Source organism: Pelobates fuscus, chromosome 4, assembly GCF_036172605.1.
Source record: "Pelobates fuscus isolate aPelFus1 chromosome 4, aPelFus1.pri, whole genome shotgun sequence".
Taxonomy (NCBI): domain Eukaryota; kingdom Metazoa; phylum Chordata; class Amphibia; order Anura; family Pelobatidae; genus Pelobates; species Pelobates fuscus.
The window spans coordinates 370,549,328-370,567,476 of record NC_086320.1 but is presented as its reverse complement, the minus strand read 5'-3'; the positions used below and the strand labels follow the sequence as shown (position 1 = coordinate 370,567,476).

The window sequence follows — 18,149 nt, the reverse complement described above, 5'->3', positions numbered from 1 at the left end:
GTGATCATCTGACTCCCTGACCTCTGATCCCAAATTTAGCCGAATTATGTACCAGCGGATGAGCGCGCTCGTTTTCATTCGTGATTTAGAATTCTGCCCACTGGCGCCCATAAATTTTTGTATTTCTTTTTTTTTATTGTTGTGTGTTCAGAATACTTTGCTGTGGAATATCTTTCCTTAAATGAACACTATAGAGTTAATAATACAAATATGTATTCCTAACACTATAATGCCCTGGTAGCCATTTAGGGTCCGGCCCTACCTGTAAGGAGTTAAAAATGTCTTTTACTTTTGCTGTCCCTCCTCTTTGGCTGAGGTCATTGAAAGGCAATCCAATGCTTTCCCATAGTGGGAGGCTAGTGCACATGTGCAGAACAAAGCCAATCTGCACTAATCGGATTGTCTCTATGAAACCATCTGAGTGAAATAGCAGAGTTTTAATGTACTATTTCATTGGAAGCACCTTTTGTGGCTCTGTGAGTGACAGCTACTAGAGGTATTGACACCCTGCAATGGAAATATTGACGTTCCTGCAAAACAGCAAGGTTTTATTGCATGGTTATAACAGGGGAGGGAGGGGGGACGTGACATCCAGATCACTTCATTGAGATGAAGTGTTCTGGGTGTCTACAGTGTCCTTTCGCAAATGATTTATGTGTAAGGAGTGTGTCCTTTTTTTCATTTTACGAAAAGTGCAGATTTCAACAGAAATTTTACTTTTATAAATTAACCTTGTTACACCACCTTGGCTGTCAATCATACAAGCAGTTCTGTTACTCTCTGGTTTCAGGGCAACTGACTTGCTAAGACTTCTCATTGAGCAGCATTGGGAAGTCTGCGATTGGACAGCCACATAAAGTCTGGGCGGAGTTAGAAGGGGAGGGCTTGCAAAGGCTGCAGACAAGAGACCTGTAACTTTTGCAAGTTGTTTTTAGATATATCACAATTAAAAAACATATAATTAAATACATGCATGTTTTCATTGGGACTATATCTACTAAACATTGCTTTTTACATTTTTTTGTACTTGGAGTGTCCATTTAACCCCTTAAGGACCAAACTTCTGGAATAAAAGGGAATCATGACATGTCACACATGTCATGTGTCCTTAAGGGGTTAAGTCCCGAAACAGGTTCTAAATATTTCAAACGGTTTTCTTTTTTAAAATGGGGCTAAAAGTCCGCCTTAGACTAAATAGGCTCAAAAAGATGTGTCATGTCCTGCAAAGTGTGTTTAACACAAAAATATCCTTAATAAGGCAATCAGTACTTGAACATTAATCTTGTTGGCAAAATACAATTTATGATAAGTTATTCATTCAGTCTGACATCCTGATACTCTTTCCATTCAATCTCAGACCACAATAACCTATCTACCCTAACAAAAGTTAGTGAATAACCTTAAAGTGACCTTGTCATACACACATTTTGTGGGCAACTGGTTCATTTTAAACATAACAAGACGACTTTCATGCCCAGAGCGACTGCATTCGTGGCATGGAATGGCAGTAGTTAACGAGAAGAGTGAAATAAAATAATCCATGTAATTCTAATTAAAGACACCTTACTGCAAATGCATTATTCTTCATTTATTTAGTATTATTTAGTAAAAATGCTAATTGTACCAAAAAAGTAATTTCATAATCTACAGTTAGTACACATTGAATGCCCCGGACTGTCTCATTCCGTCTTGGTGGGTCTTCTTTAATTACAATATGTAATTTACTAATTGAATTGTGACTTGTATATTTCATTTCTCACTCCCTGTAAGCAACACATGGTTTTTATTCAATAGATTTATTTGCCAAGTGATATATAATAATCTGGAAGGGGTTTTAAAGAGCAGCTAAGTCATAAAAATCATTTTATTTGACATATTTAACTAATTATTGGTTATACATTGGGGCTCTTTCACTAAACCGTGGGATGAAAACTGACTTGCAACATTTATTCCTAATAGAAAGGTTGGGGAAAAAACGTTTCCAAATATAACAATCGTTATCGTTTTCCGTCTCAGCTGTTTTAGCCTGAATTATACAAGTCGGTTGTCGTTACTGTAGAACTCACTGTTTAGTGGACTTACCCACTTGGCAAACTATATTCTGTAATTTTCCCACAGTGAATTTATGATGTTTATCTGTGTATTTGTGTAGGAATGAAATATATTAAATCCAGCTCTTTAGGACTTCCATTAATTCAAATAAATGAGATTTCACAACCCTTTTTTCCCAGTTAAATAAAATATATATTTGTTGTTACTCTGAAACTGTCTGGTTCTAAATTTATGTCTCAATACCAGATCTTTTTTTTTTTTTTTTAGGGTGGTGTGGTTTATACAACTTTAGAAATGATACAGTCTGGAAATCAGGATAAATTCACTGCTGGTCTTCCAAACCACAGTCCTAATTTTTTATTTATTTTTTTGTTGCTGCTTAGAAACAAATGTTTTAATTTTTACAAGTCCATAATAAATTGATTCAATGTTAATATAAGACAAAATGACATCATTATTACCCTAGCTTTAAGTGCACTTGTCATAAAAGACTTAATAATTGCACTTTAAAGACATAGCACTGAATCTGTGTTTTGCTAATATATACTGAGAAAATTTTATTTAAAAGACCCTGATCAAGTGAAACTTGTGACTTTTGATACAGTACATAGTTACATAGTTACATAGGCTTAAAAGAGACATGTGTCTATCAAGTTCAGCCTTTCTCACATGGTTTTTGCTGTTGATATGGTTAAAAATGTGCCATGTCTGTAGACCTTCTTTTGTAGGAGGTGCAAGGGGTGAGCTTATCTTATATTGTTTGGCAAGGGGATATGTATCCAATAATCAATAAATGGTTACTCCAAGCAAAAAACTGTGTTATAATAAAAATACACTGTTTTGGTTAGAGTAGCCCTTCCTATTATAGTTTCAACAAAACTTTAAAAACAAACAAATAACTAAATTAAAGCCAAAACGTACTTCTGTTCCAGTGCCAGGGTCAGGTTCTCCTGGCAGATTGATCTTCCTCCAATAATATCACCCCCTCTCACTGGAGAGATGTGTTGGCGGAACAGGTTGAGGGGAGGACATGGCACAGAAGGGGATCTTGTGCCACCATTGGATGCTTGTTGCCATCATACAATGCACAGAATTGTAATACAGATGTTCAAACAGCTACTAGATGCATACTTGCAAAGACAGAATATTCAAGGATATAATCTTTCAATGTAGGGTAATAACTGCTTGATTCAAGGATAAATCTGACTGCCATTCTGGGGTCAAGAAGGAATTTTTTTGTCCTAGCTTGTTGCAAAATTGTGCTTCAAACTGTTTTTTTTTTTTTTTTGCCTTTTGGATCAACAGCAAAAAACAAATGTGAGGAAGGCTGAACTTGATGGACGCAAGTCTCTTTTCAGCTATCTAACTATGTAACTATGTAACTATGTAATTAGCCAACCCAGAATACTCGCTAATGACGCCCTGGTGCCGCTGCTGGAGATTGAGTTACTCAACAGGCTGCAAAGGGTTAAAGCTCTGTATATACAAGTTGTTTTCCTGGCACTATAGCTTCCTGTGGTTTAGAAGGGGTTAAAAATCCCTTCTGTCACTTGCCTGATTCCAGAACCGATGTCCCTTGTCACTGGTTCAGGCTCCGGCTCTGCTTCTCCCTCATGGACATCAGCCGACAGGGAGGACCAAATACACATGCGGGGCGAGCACTGTGCTCACATTGGGACTTCCTCCATAGGAATGCATTGTATAATGCTTTCCAAGGGGAATTCCAGTGACGCTGAATGTCCTCATGCATAGCGTGGGGACGTCCAGCGTCAGTTAGGCAGCCAAAAGTGGCCTGACATCCTGAAAGTCCCTCTAACGGCTGTCTGGTAGAGGTGGAGATAACTGCAATAACTACCATTGTAGGGTTAAGGGACCTAGGACACTACACCAAGACCACTGAGGTGAGGTGATCTAGGAACCTTTAATGGAAAGCAGTGAATTGTTTTTGGGGTCATATAGTTGTATTTTTGTCACAATATTTTATATTCAAGTAGACAATGAGCTTGTGTTAGGTCTGATCAATTTTTACATAATTTTCTTCTTCAAATAATGAGTTCATTGCTAAATGAATTTTCCTTTTAGAAAAATAATCCTAAATAGAGCTATATAATTAAATCCATGTTTATTCAGCACAGCATAGAAACACGTGAAGAAGTTGGGGTTTTGTTTTATTTTGCTTTTTTACATGGTGAAATCCATGTAATTATTTTATTGGTGCTCATTTTATTTTTACATTTGATTCAATTTTTAACACATGTGTTTCTCTTTAATAACTCACCTTTAACAATCACATCTACACGACTTTCCATAAAACTGTTTAACTGTTATGAGCAATTAGGCAGTTAGTAAAATTGTAAGATGGAGGCATAACTCCTCACTTAATGCCAGCATTTAAAACATTATAATATGGCCTTATCTTTATAAAATGAGTTCTGTGACCCATTCTTCGAGTGTTCCATAATTAATATTTAAATAACTTTTTCGCAGTGTAAGAAGAGTCTCCCAGTGGCGGTAGGTAAGGCAGTGTTGCCACAGTTAAGCCATTATTGTGGCAGTTTTCTGGGTCCTGAGTATGATCTGCATGCTTCTACCAAAGGAGATACAATGAGATGACACGGGGACCCAATGTTGGGTCCCAATTCTTTCATTAAGAACCATGGTGTTTCTTCATATCTCACAGAATGCAATGATTGATTTGGCCTCTACTCTCTTGAATCTATATTACGTCTCTTGACAATTCCATTTAGAAGGTCTAAAAGTTGCTGAGATAAAAGAAGGACTTTTTTTTTTTTTTTTTTTTTAGAAATATATGTTTATTACACAGTATTTGTACTGTTTTAATTGTGTTTATAACATTCTTTCAATTAGCAATAAACTAGTCTGACAAAATAGCATCCATAGCTCTCCTTCCCTGCAAGTCATTACGGAGGATGTCGGAGTATAAACTATGATTTTGTTTTAATGTTTTTTTCTTTTTCTCTCGTCATAGATCGAACTTCAACCAATATATGAAGTAAACAAGTATATGTATTTGTACTTTGTGATCTTTATCATCTTTGGATCTTTCTTCACATTAAATCTCTTTATTGGTGTGATCATCGACAATTTCAACCAACAAAAGAAAAAGATAAGTATTCAACCTCCAATATTCTCAGCTCAAAATAGATGGATGGATGACGATAGATAGATAGATAGACAGACAGACAGATAGATACATAGATAGACGGATAGACAGATAGATAGATACAGACAGATAGATAGGTAGATAGATTGATAGATCAAGACGGATGGATAGATAGATAGATAGATCGAGACGGATAGATAGATAGACAGATATATAGATAGACAGATAGATAGATAGATTGATAGATAGATAGATAGACAGACACATAGATAGACAGACAGACAGATAGATAGACAGATATATAGATAGACAGATAGATAGATAGATTGAGACGGATAGATAGATAGATAGATTGATAGATCGAGACGGATAGATAGATAGATAGATAATAGACAGACATTTCCCTGCGTTTAAAATGGTTGCAAAGTAAGAGAATACATGATGTGCTTTCTCTTTCCATTGAACATCAAATCCTGGATTCACCCGGTGACATCAGATAAGCAGGCAATCCTTTTATAGTGTGGCATTCTCTGTAATGACTCATTGGGAGACATTAATCATCTGAAACCCAAGGCTGCTAGCAGAATAAAGAGGAATATCCCTTCCAGGGAATCGCACTTGGTTTATCATAGAAAAACACGTGATTTTAGATGTAAAAAATAGCCTGCAGGACGTATCTGCAGCTGAATGGCATAATTAAATGGAGGTGACATTCATTTATTAAATAGCGGAACACTGACAAAGCCGTATACAGTATCAGCATTCAGCCGATCTTATTTACACCCACTAAGGCAGTTTTCATTTTCTTAACATGCATTAATTTAAAAAATCCTCCCAAGAGATTAATGCGATCTCCTTGTAAGCAAGCAAATGTAAATCTAGCTGTAATTACCATGTGAAGGACAGTGTCTGAGTGTGGAGGTGGTCATCTTGTAATTTCATCCCAATTTTCAAACCGTCAGTGACAGATGCTAAAAGAAGACAGCACAGAGCATCGTGATGTTAACGCCTGCACGTGTCTTGGGTTTTGGCTTGACACCTTTTACTGTAAAGGGAATCAGAAATGGTCGTTTGAACACAACAAATGCCCACTGCTCCTACAGGAACTAAAAAGCCTTTATTCAGATATTTTTATAAACACAAGCAAAATCATTGCTCAGCAGACATACAGTTATTGAAACAAAGTATCTGCTGGTTTTAAGGCGCTATATCATTTTGCAAAGTAAACATCTGATAACACAATCATTGTAGTAATCCCTTTGTTGAGACACGCATGGTACATATTCACATACGTAATTCGTGCCTCTATAAGCTAAATAATAATACATTTATATGATATGTGCACTTTGAGACACAGAATTTGCTACATACTGAATCTTGGTTCCTAGTGCATATGCTTTAGATGGATAGGGAGCTCAAACACCCAAACTAGAGTCTCTCAAATCCAGTCCTGATAGAAGATGCATGAACTAGGAAGAGGGGGTAGTGCCTTCTGAAATGATTCTTGAGGTAGGAACGTTCTTCGAGCTAGTGAAATATGTGGAGAGAAAGTGCTGCAAAATATTGTGTAGTATATCATGTATACGATTAGGATACAAAATTAAATTGCACTAACAATTTATAGAGCCAAGATGGCTCTGTCTGGATGCATTTGGGTGGTACAATCCCTGCCTAAGAACATGGGGCATCTTCTTTCTTAAAGCGCGTCAGTAGTGGATCTTGGTGCTCACCACCCCACCTTGCTGCACTCTTTTGTCTCCACATATTTCACTATATCTAAGAACATTCCTACCTTGAGTATCATTTCAAGAAGCTATCCCCTCTTTCTAGTACACACCGAATTTGTGGCTAATTTGGTCACTTTCTTACCCATTGTTATTAAAACTCAATCTTTTGCCATAACTTTGTCTTAATCGTTTTCAATTTTATCTTATATCTCAACGCATAGTGGCAGATCTAATTTACAATTGTAAATAAAATCCTTGTCTTATTCTTAATATGATCCAGTGCCAAACAAGGTCCATAAGCCTTCAGTTTTGAGATTAGCTGAATAGACATCTAATAAAGATAGCAGTTAGATTAAAAAAAAAAACACTTAACAGTCAATAAGCCTCTTAGTAAATCTTGAGTACAATCTGTAGGGTTTGTGATGGACACGAAGAATGATTTTTCTGATATCTCTTTACTTAGGTGGTCAGGACATCTTTATGACAGAGGAGCAAAAGAAATACTACAACGCGATGAAAAAGCTGGGATCGAAAAAACCCCAGAAACCTATTCCTCGACCTCACGTAAGATTACATGATGAACATAAAGCCACCTTTTATATAAGTTGTATTGTGCTGCCTCTAGACAGAGTAGTGCTGAATCACTCTCGTGTTCTGGAAAAGAATTGCGCAGTAAAAACACGTTGTGGCGAAACCAACCTCGCCACTGTGAACTGGAGAAGCCTGGTTGCTAGCCTCCTGCCCTGCGACTATGGCCCTGGGGTGTATTAACCCTGTAAGAAGGGTATTTGGGCACAATGGATGTTTATATGCTGTTCCTGGCCCTTTAAATACTGTGGAGCAGTATTACAACTTTTAAACTGGCACTTCGGATGCAGTCAAAGTGCCGAAGTCGTCGAAGTGCCAAAGTCGTCGAAGTGGCCGCCATTACAGTCGAACACGTGGTGGCGGCCATTTTAATCCAGTCAAACGCGGTGAGCTGTACCTTCCTCTACCCTTCGACACTGCGGCTGGAGACTAAGTCCCGTTCGAAGATTCGATCCCACGTTCGAACGGGACTTTGTCATTTCTGGGTGTAAAACAGACCTCTGGTAGACAATATAACACCATGGAAACACAACCCCGGTTTCACTTCGACACTTCGACAGAAGTCGAAGTGCGTTTGACGACTCGAACGCCGCCTTCGGATGGGACTTTGTTAATTTCAGGGCAGAAATAGACCGACCACACAGCCTGAATCTGTGGAACTGTTTTGGGCATGGAAATGTGCCTGCGGTCGGTCACAAAGGACTTCCGACTAACTTTTGAACTAATGGAAGGATTTGCATGATTTTTGAGTATGTTCATATTTCAAGTGTGCTGATTAATAATGTATAGTTTTAAAGTTATAAAATGTATAAAAATATATAAGTTTTAGCTTGGAGATAATTGAGGAGATACAGTGAGAAACTAAATTATCTCCCAAGCAGAGGGGAGGGAATATGTGGGATGTAACCGATAGTTGATTGGTTAATGCCTAATTGTCTGTGGGCGTCTCCCTTGCAGGGGAGCACTGCATAAAAGCAGAGTACCTGCCATTAAACCCTCAAAGTGAAGTGTCGTCTCATTCTTGGGGGAGGATTTATTGTATGCTGTTCCAGTTTGACTGCTAGGAGTGTAAACCTATTCGTATGGTTTCCTATTCAACTGTCTACATCATTCAAATGCTTGAGAGGATTTATATGCTTCTTCGGTTTGGTGATTGTGGTGTATGCCAGAGTGCTTGGAGTCCTCAGGAAACGCTAGGAGCATCCTTTAACGGAGGTACCCAGTCGGGGTGCCAGGCGATCCGTTACACACGTTTCATAACTTGATTTGCATGTTTTGTGTGAAGGGCTTTTCTCTGGAGTCACCAGTAGTGGGAAAACAAGAGGAAACACATGGGATTTCACACCAGGGGACCAAAATCAAAACAGTTGGAAACTATTGAGAGCAGTGCCGAGCTTCTTGTTCATACTTTAATTCTAGAGTCTTACGTTCAGTAACATTTTGTTTTGGAATGCAATACATTACACATGAATTAAGTTGGTCAACTATACAGAGAGCAAATAGCGAACATCACATGGATGCAAACAGAGTTATTCACTAAACTGGGAATTCAAAGTGAAATTTTGCAAATGATTTCTGAACAACTAATTGCGAGTTCAAGGAATATTAAATTTTTGGTTTGTACTGCAGTCTTTTTTTTTCCTTTTAAAAATAACCCTTTCATTGCAACGACCCTGATCTCAGTCTACAAAAAAGAGGCTTTCTGTTTATGTAATAATTACCTATAGCAAATATAATATAATTTATAATTATATGAGTTATGAATAAAATATGAGTAATTTACAGTTATGAAGATGGAATCATGGGAAAAGTGTTGAAGAGTGTAGTTGCTTTCAGGGGATCTGGGATAGAAGATAGTGGTTGAGAAATCCGAGGACTGAGGGTGGATGCGGGTGAGGAGGAACGATAGGGGAGCAGTATGAATTTTTGAAGGCTGTAATGAGACTGCCATGAAGTAACAGGACATTTTGGGCCCAGGCATTGCGTTCCATTATGGACTTTCAGATGTTGTTGTGTAATGCTTTTGTATTCGGTATCCTGTACAAGTTACTGTGTAGATCCTGGCAACTTTCAATGTATAATACCTTGATCCCTGCTTTTTAGTATCAAAATTAAAGCCCCCAATTATTTTACAGAACAAATTTCAAGGATTTGTCTTTGATGTGGTGACGAAGCAAGCTTTTGACATCATTATCATGGTCCTTATATGCCTTAACATGGTGACAATGATGGTCGAGACAGATGAACAAAGTTCAGATATCGAGACCTTACTCTATAAGATCAACTTGGCCTTCGTCGTCATTTTCTCTGGTGAATGTTTCCTCAAAATCCTGGCTCTCAGGTACTACTACTTCACGATCGGCTGGAATATCTTCGACTTTGTGGTTGTGATCCTCTCAATTGTCGGTGAGTATTGAAAAAAATCCAGCATAGGATTTTTTCCAACATTAATGTTTAAGATTGGTATTTGTGGTTATGTTTAGTTTTGTTAAATATCGTACACCTTGCTGTACAACAACAATATTTAAAAACTAAAAATATATAAATTAGCATTTAGTAGACACTCTCCACCTGTCGCATGGTAATTAACCCTTGCATTTCTGAGCAGTTAATATGTAACTATTTACTTGCTGTCTGCCAGTGCTGAAAACGAGCAAATAGTACTGAAAATTATCGTTCGCTTCCGTAACAACAAGTGAACAATAATTTGCAAAGGGGCATCTTGCTTGATACATTGAGTCCCTGTTCAGTTTAAAATCGATGGTTTGTGAATCTTCTGAATCCTATCATTTAATAGGATTCGGGTGTGAAAACACTGATTTTAATTCAATCATCAAATGCATCCGGGCAAATTCTACAGTCACTCGGCGAGACCGAATTCTGACCATTTTGTTTCTTTAGTAAGTGTGAGAATTGCCATTGTGGTCGTAATTCGGTAATGTTCACCAGATTTTGCCAATCCGGACAAATTCCAATGCTTGCTCAATAACCCCTTTTATTATTGTTCAGTTTATAACATGAATAAGCGACTTTTATAAATACAATAATAAATATACCTTAATAAAACATGACACCAAATAAACATATGCATCTTCTTGTGTCATGCCCAATGCCAACTTTGCCTTACTTATAGTTGTGCTTAGAAATCAATTCTCTTCAATCAACAGGCTCTGTAATTACTATGTGAATGAGCACATTAATACTATGTTAACACATGGTTTCAATATTCCGCAGCAATTTAAACTTATATCTCCATAGTGGGTATTGTGTATTGTGTAATTAACTGTGCTGTTTGCCTTCTGGCATTCTCTGCAGTATATGTTCCACATCTGTGCTTTATCCTAAATGCTGCAATATTTTGTCTATTAAATGGCACTATTAAAAACACTAACGGTTTTCAAGCACAGTTTGTAAAAAAACCAAATATCAATTCCCTTCTTTGTCCCCTTCCCTCCCTTTCTCTCCTCCCCCCCCCACCCCCCCCCCATCCCGTTTTGCTGGCGTCTAATAAGCAAACACATTTATCATTAAAATTGTGTTCTTCATATAAAATGTGCATTTGCTGAAAACAAAAACAAACAATGATACAATTCTTCAAATCTAATATTTGACATTCAAAACTTACCAAATGCTTTTCTGCAAGATGTTATAGAAGAGGTTTACTCATTTTTTAATGTGGGGATTCATTTTAAAATTCTGTTATTATATAATTAATAGAAATGTAAATAAATATTTTGTCAACCCTCCTCCATGTATAGCAGTTTAGTAAACTATTGAGTTTAAAGCAGAGTTAGCAGTTCTCTGGAGTCCTTCTTTCCTTTACCCCAGCAAATACTACAGAAGTGGTTACTGTGTTACGTAGTGCGTCAGAGGTATGTAGAGTAATACACTTACCTTTACAGTACTTTTTAACTATTAGTTCATATGCACACATGAAGTGGCTAAAAATGATTTTAAAAAAAGTTGTCCGATTTTAAAAATAAATAAATATGAAATAGCACACCCCATAATTAACTTTCATTAGTTATCAGAAATGTATATGTTACATATATAGAAATTGATACAGAAGACGAAAAAAAATGTTCTTCTGATTGTTTTTTAGTCAATATCATGATAAGAAATATAAACGTGATAATACATTAAATACCATACTCTTTTAATTGGTAACTGTCTGTTTTTACTTTTATTTATTAAGTAGTTCAGTAGACTGATCATTTTCCATTCTATTTTCTTTTTTTCCAGGGATTGTACTTTCAGATATCATTGAAAAATATTTTGTGTCTCCGACGCTGTTCAGGGTAATACGTTTAGCTCGGATAGGACGTGTTCTTCGACTCATCAGAGGAGCCAAAGGAATAAGAACACTTCTCTTTGCCTTAATGATGTCCCTTCCTGCTCTATTTAATATTGGCCTTTTGCTTTTTCTTGTCATGTTCATATATGCTATTTTTGGAATGGCTAACTTTGCGTACGTGAAAATGGAAGCTGGCATTGATGACATGTTTAACTTCCAAACATTTGGAAATAGTATGATCTGCCTTTTCCAGATCACAACATCTGCTGGTTGGGATGGCCTCCTTAGTCCCATACTAAACAGTGGACGCCCAGACTGTGACCCAGATTTTATCAATCCTGGTAGCCTTACAGTTGGTAACTGTGGGAGTCCTTCAGTGGGAATTGTATTTTTTGTCAGCTACATAATCATATCCTTTCTTATTGTTGTGAACATGTACATTGCCATTATTCTGGAAAACTTCAGTGTTGCAACTGAAGAAAGTACTGAGCCTTTGAGCGAAGACGATTTTGAGATGTTCTATGAAGTTTGGGAAAGATTTGATCCTGAAGCCACACAATTCATTAGCTACTCCCTCCTTTCAGAATTTGCGGATTCCCTTGCAGAACCTTTGCGCATACCTACACCAAATAAAATTAAACTCATTGCAATGGATCTGCCAATGGTAAGTGGCGACAGAATTCATTGCTTGGATATTTTGTTTGCATTTACCAAACGGGTTCTTGGAGAGTCTGGAGAGATGGATACACTAAAGATACAAATGGAAGAAAAATTCATGGCAGCGAACCCATCCAAAATTTCCTATGAACCAATTACCACCACTCTAAAACGTAAACAAGAAGAAGTGTCTGCTACATTGATCCAAAGAGCATACAGGAGACACTTGCTTTCTCGTTCCATGAAACAAGCTTCATTCCTATACCGTCACAGATCATCTGATGGTAATATCATTGAAGAAGATGCGCCAGAAAAAGAAGGCCTTATAGCGACCACGATGAATGAATATTATGGACGCCCTCTTGACAAAGCAGAATCTATATCTTCAACGTCCTTCCCACCATCATATGACAGTGTAACCAGAGACACAAGTGATAATACCTTGTTGATAAGGGAAGACTCTACCAAAACCGATGATTGTAAAATATATATGGATAGAGATAAAGAATCCTTTGTATAATCATTGTTTTCTAAATGCTTTCCGGTATTGTTTACAGAATGTTCTAATGTCAATTACGCAACAGTCCTGGCAGCCTCCATTTTAAAATTTAGTTGCAAAAGAAACAAACAAACTTTTGATCTTTGAACTTATGGGAACAGTGTGCTTTACAAACATTGACTGTCCCGTGGTCAACTTTTGCTTTTTATTTCTACACAAAAAAATTATGCAGTCACAGAATAATGAACCGTGGTGTAATTCTGAATATGCTAAAGTGTACTAGAGTGATGCAGTGTATCTCTATACACCGAAGAGCCTGACTGTATACATTCATTTATGGTCTTATATTAGTGTGTTTAGTTAAAGGTAATATATGACCTTGCGTTCTAAATGAAATCCAAATATCACAGGCTGCTGTAGCAAAGAGTATACACTTACTGTATATGTCATGAATGGTCTTTCATAAATTTATATTTGATATTTTTTTTTACATAAGAAAATAATGTTCTCTTTTTTCCATGGAGGGGGTGGATTGTTATTTAAAGATCTGCATTATAAACGCTCCAATGATGCTATAATAAAAACGATAAAAAAAAAATTATAATAACAAAAAAACAAAGCTAAAAAAAAAAAATGAATCAAAGGAGAACTCTTGAATCTTGCTGCTGAAAATTGTTATAAAATATTTGAACTGTTTATTACAAGCTGATATGTAATTGCTTGGCATGGATAATGCAAATAAAGATTTTAAAAAGGGGTTAAATAATGTCTGATAAATAATAAATATGGGTCTGTTTGCACGTTGCACAGAAACACTTTCAAATGAGATGTGAAGCGGGAAGACTTTTTTTAATATGTCTTAGTATCTCCTTATACTTGAGTTTTCTTCTTTTGGGTATAAACACTTGTGAAAAAACTCTTTGTGTGTCCTGTAGTTTTCACTTTATGGAATGGTAATGGGCCGGAGAGACATAGTATAAAAAGTGGTTTATTTACCAAGCTGGGAGTTATAGAGAATCAACAAGGAAATGTCAAATGTAGGGCTTAACTTCTAAAATTGTCCAGTGTGGGAAGCCAGAATGAGTGTGCTGCTCAGGTAGTGTGTGTTATATGAGGTGTGGGGAGCCGCAGTGAGTGCTGCTCAGGTAGTGTGGGTTATAGGCGGTGTGGGGAGCTGCAGTGAGCGTGTTGCACAGGTAGTGCGTGTTATAGGAGGTGTGGGGAGCTGCAGTGAGTGTGCTGCTCAGGTAGTGCGTGTTATAGGAGGTGTGGGGAGCTGCAGTGAGAGTGTTGCTCAGGTAGTGTGGGTTATAGGAGGTGTGGGGAGCTGCAGTGAGCGTGCTGCTCAGGTAGTGTGGGTTATAGCAGGTGTGGGGAGCTGCAGTGATTGTGCTGCTCAGGTAGTGTGTGTTATAGGAGGTGTGGGAAGCTGCAGTGAGTGTGCTGCTCAGGTAGTGTGTGTTATAGGAGGTGCGGGGAGCCAGAGTGAGTGTGCTGCTCCGGTAGTGTGGGTTATAGCAGGTGTGGGGAGCTGCAGTGATTGTGCTGCTCAGGTAGTGTGGGTTATAGCAGGTGTGGGGAGCTGCAGTGATTGTGCTGCTCAGGTAGTTTGTGTTATAGGAGGTGTGGGGAGCTGCAGTAAGCATGCTGTTCAGGTAGTGTGGGTTATAGGAGGTGTGGAGAGCTGCAGTGAGTGTGCTGCTCAGGTAGTGTGTGTTATAGGAGGTGTTGGGAGCCGCAGTGAGTGCTGCTCAGGTAGTGTGGGTTATAGGAGGTGTGGGGAGCTGCAGTGAGCATGTTGCTCAGGTAGTGTGGGTTATAGGAGGTGTGGGGAGCTGCAGTGAGCGTGCTGCTCAGGTAGTGTGGGTTATAGGAGGTGTGGGAAGCTGCAGTGAGTGTGCTGCTCAGGTAGTGTGTGTTATAGGAGGTGTGGGGAGCCAGAGTGAGTGTGCTGCTCAGGTAGTGTGCGTTATAGGAGGTGTAGGGAGCTGCAGTGAGCATGCTGCTCAGGTAGTGTGGGTTATAGCAGGTGTGGGGAGCTGCAGTGATTGTGCTGCTCAGGTAGTTTGTGTTATAGGTGGTGTGGGGAGCTGCAGTGAGCATGCTGTTCAGGTAGTGCGGGTTATAGCAGTTGTTGGGTGCTGCAGTGAGTGTGCTCCTCAGGTAGTGTGTTATAGGAGGTGTGGGGAGCTGCAGTGAGTGTGCTGCTCAGTTAGTGTGTGTCATAGGAGGTGTGGGGAGCTGCAGTGAGTGCTGCTCAGGTAGTGTGTGTTATAGGAGATGTGGGGAGCTACAGTGAGTGTGCTGCTCAGGTAATGTGGGTTATAGGAGGTGTGGGGAGCTGCAATGAGTGTGCTGCTCAGGTAGTGTGGGTTATAGGAGGTGTGGGAAGCTGCAGTGAGTGTGCTGCTCAGGTAGTGTGTGTTATAGGAGGTGTGGGGAGCCAGAGTGAGTGTGCTGCTCAGGTAGTGTGCGTTATAGGAGGTGTAGGGAGCTGCAGTGAGCGTGCTGCTCAGGTAGTGTGGGTTATAGCAGGTGTGGGGAGCTGCAGTGATTGTGCTGCTCAGGTAGTTTGTGTTATAGGAGGTGTGGGGAGCTGCAGTGAGCATGCTGTTAAGGTAGTGTGGGTTATAGCAGGTGTTGGGAGCTGCAGTGAGTGTGCTGCTCAGGTAGTGTGTTATAGGAGGTGTGGGGAGCTGCAGTGAGTGTGCTGCTCAGTTAGTGTGTGTCATAGGAGGTGTGGGGAGCTGCAGTGAGTGCTGCTCAGGTGGTGTGTGTTATAGGAGGTGTGGGGAGCTGCAGTGAGTGTGCTGCTCAGGTAATGTGGGTTATAGGAGGTGTGGGGAGCTGCAGTGTGTGTGCTGCTCAGGTAGTGTGGGTTATAGGATGTGTGGGGAGCTGCAATGAGTGTGCTGCTCAGGTAGGGTGGGTTATAGGAGGTGTGGGGAGCTGCAGTGAGTGTGCTGCACATAAAGTGTGGGTTATAGGAGGTGTGGGAGCTGCAGTGAGTGCTGCTCAGGTAGTGTGGGTTATAGGAGGTGTGGGGAGCTGCAGTAAGTGTGCTGCTCAGGTAGTGTGTGTTATAGGAGGTGTGAGGAGCTGCAGTGAGTGTGCTGCTCAGGTAATGTGGGTTATAGGAGGTGTGGGAAGCTGCAGTGAGTGTGCTGCTCAGGTAGTGTGTGTTATAGGAGGTGCAGTGAGCCAGAGTGAGTGTGCTGCTCAGGTAGTGTGGGTTATAGGAGGTGTAGGGAGCTGCAGTGAGCGTGCTGCTCAGGTAGTGTGGGTTATAGGAGGTGTGGGAGCTGCAGTGAGTGTGCTGCTCAGGTAGTGTGTGTTATAGGAGGTGTGGGAAGCTTCAGTAAATGTGCTGCTCAGGTAGTGTGTTATAAGAGGTGTGGGAAGCTGCAGTGAGTGTGCTGCTCAGGTAGTGTGTGTTATAGGAGGTGTGGGGAGCTGCAGTGAGCATGCTGCTCAGGTAGTGTGGGTTATAGCAGGTGTTGGGAGCTGCAGTGAGTGTGCTGCTCAGGTAGTGTGTGTTATAGGAGGTGTGGGGAGCTGCAGTGAGTGTGCTGCTCAGTTAGTATGTGTCATAGGAGGTGTGGGGAGCTGCAGTGAGCGTGTTGCTCAGGTAGTGTGGGTTATAGGAGGTGTGGGGAGCTGCAGTGGGCGTGCTGCTCAGGTAGTGTGGGTTATATGAGGTGTAGGGAGCTGCAATGAGCGTGCTGTTCAGGTAGTGTGAGTTATAGGAGGTGTGGGGACTTGCAGTGAGTGTGTTGCTCAGGTAGTGTGTGTTATGAAGGTGTGGGGAGCTGCAGTGAGCATGCTGCTCAGGTAGTGTGGGTTATAGCAGGTGTGGGGAGCTGCAGTGAGCGTGCTGCTAAGGTAGTGTGTGTTTTAGGAGGTGTGGGGAGCTGCAGTGAGTGTGCTGCTCAGTTAGTGTGGTTTATTGGAGGTGTGGGGAGCTGCAGTGAGTGCTGCTCAGGTAATGTGGGTTATAGGAGGTGTGGGGAGCTGCAGTGATTGTGCTGCTCAGGTAGTGTGGTTTATTGGAGGTGTGGGGAGCTGCAGTGAGTGTGCTGCACATGAAGTGTGGGTTATAGGAGGTGTGGGGAGATGCAGTGAGTGCTGCTCAGGTAGTGTGTGTTGTAGGAGGTGCGGGGAGCTGCAGTGAGTGTGCTGCTCAGGTAGTGTGGGTTATAGGAGGTGTGGGGAGCTGCAGTGAGTGTGCTGCACATGAAGTGTGGGTTATAGGAGGTGTGGGGAGCTGCAGTGGCCATGCTGTTCAGGTAGTGTGGGTTATAGGAGGTGTGGGGAGATGCAGTAAGCGTGCTGCTCAGGTAGTGTGTGTTATAGGAGGTGTGGGGAGCTGCAGTGAGCGTGTTGCTCAGGTAGTGTTGGTTATAGGAGGTGTGGGGAGCTGCAATGAGCGTGCTGTTCAGTAAGTGTGGGTTATAGGAGGTGTGGGGAGCTGCAGTGAGTGTGTTGCTCAGGTATTGTGTGTTATAGGAGGTGTGGGGAGCTGCAGTGAGTGCTGCTCAGATAGTGTGTGTTATAGAAGGTGCGGGGAGCTGCAGTGAGTGTGCTGCTCAGGTAGTGTGGGTTATAGGAGGTGTAGGGAGCTGCAGTGAGTGTGCTGCTCAGGCAGTGTGGGTTATAGGAGGTGTGGGGAGTTGCAGTGAGTGTGCTGCTCATGTAGTGTGTGTTATAGGAGGAGTGGGGAGCTGCAGTGAGTGTGCTGCTCAGGTAGTGTGTGTTATAGGAGGTGTGGGGAGCTGCAGTGAGTGCTGCTCAGGTAGTGTGTGTTATAGGAGGTGCGGGGAGCTGCAGTAAGTGTGCTGCTCAGGTAGTGTGGGTTGTAGGAGGTGTGGGGAGCTGCAGTGAGTGTGCTGCACATGAAGTGTGGGTTATCGGAGGTGTGGGGAGCTGCAGTGGCTGTGCTGCTCAGGTAGTGTGGGTTATAGGAGGTGTGGGGAGCTGCAGTAAGCGTGCTGCTCAGGTAGTGTGTGTTATAGGAGGTGTGGGGAGCTGCAGTGAGTGTGCTGCTCTGTTAGTGTGTGTTATAGGAGGTGTGGCGAGCTGCAGTGAGTGCTGCTCAGGTAGTGTGTGTTATATGAGGTGTGGGGAGCTGCAGTGAGTGTGCTGCTCAGGTAATGTGGGTTATAGGAGGTGTGGGGAGCTTCAGTGAGTGTGCTGCTCAGGTAGTGTGGG

General features: G+C 40.9%; 1 protein-coding gene across 3 annotated transcripts in view; it reads left to right on the top strand.

Annotated features, from left to right (window-relative positions):
* LOC134609180 (sodium channel protein type 4 subunit alpha-like) overlaps positions 1-13,815 on the top strand; it is a 362,813-nt gene extending 348,998 nt beyond the window's left edge. For 2 of the 3 annotated variants that reach the window (XM_063452713.1, XM_063452712.1), the window contains 4 exons: positions 5,042-5,183; positions 7,367-7,467; positions 9,627-9,897; positions 11,734-13,815. In XM_063452713.1, coding sequence (XP_063308783.1) covers positions 5,042-5,183; positions 7,367-7,467; positions 9,627-9,897; positions 11,734-12,962 — 1,743 coding nt within the window. In that variant the 3' untranslated portion in view covers positions 12,963-13,815. Of the gene's footprint in view, positions 1-5,041; positions 5,184-7,362; positions 7,468-9,626; positions 9,898-11,733 lie in introns of all 3 variants that reach the window. The other variant, XM_063452711.1, reaches the window with a different exon arrangement.
* Positions 13,816-18,149: the final 4,334 nt, after the last annotated feature.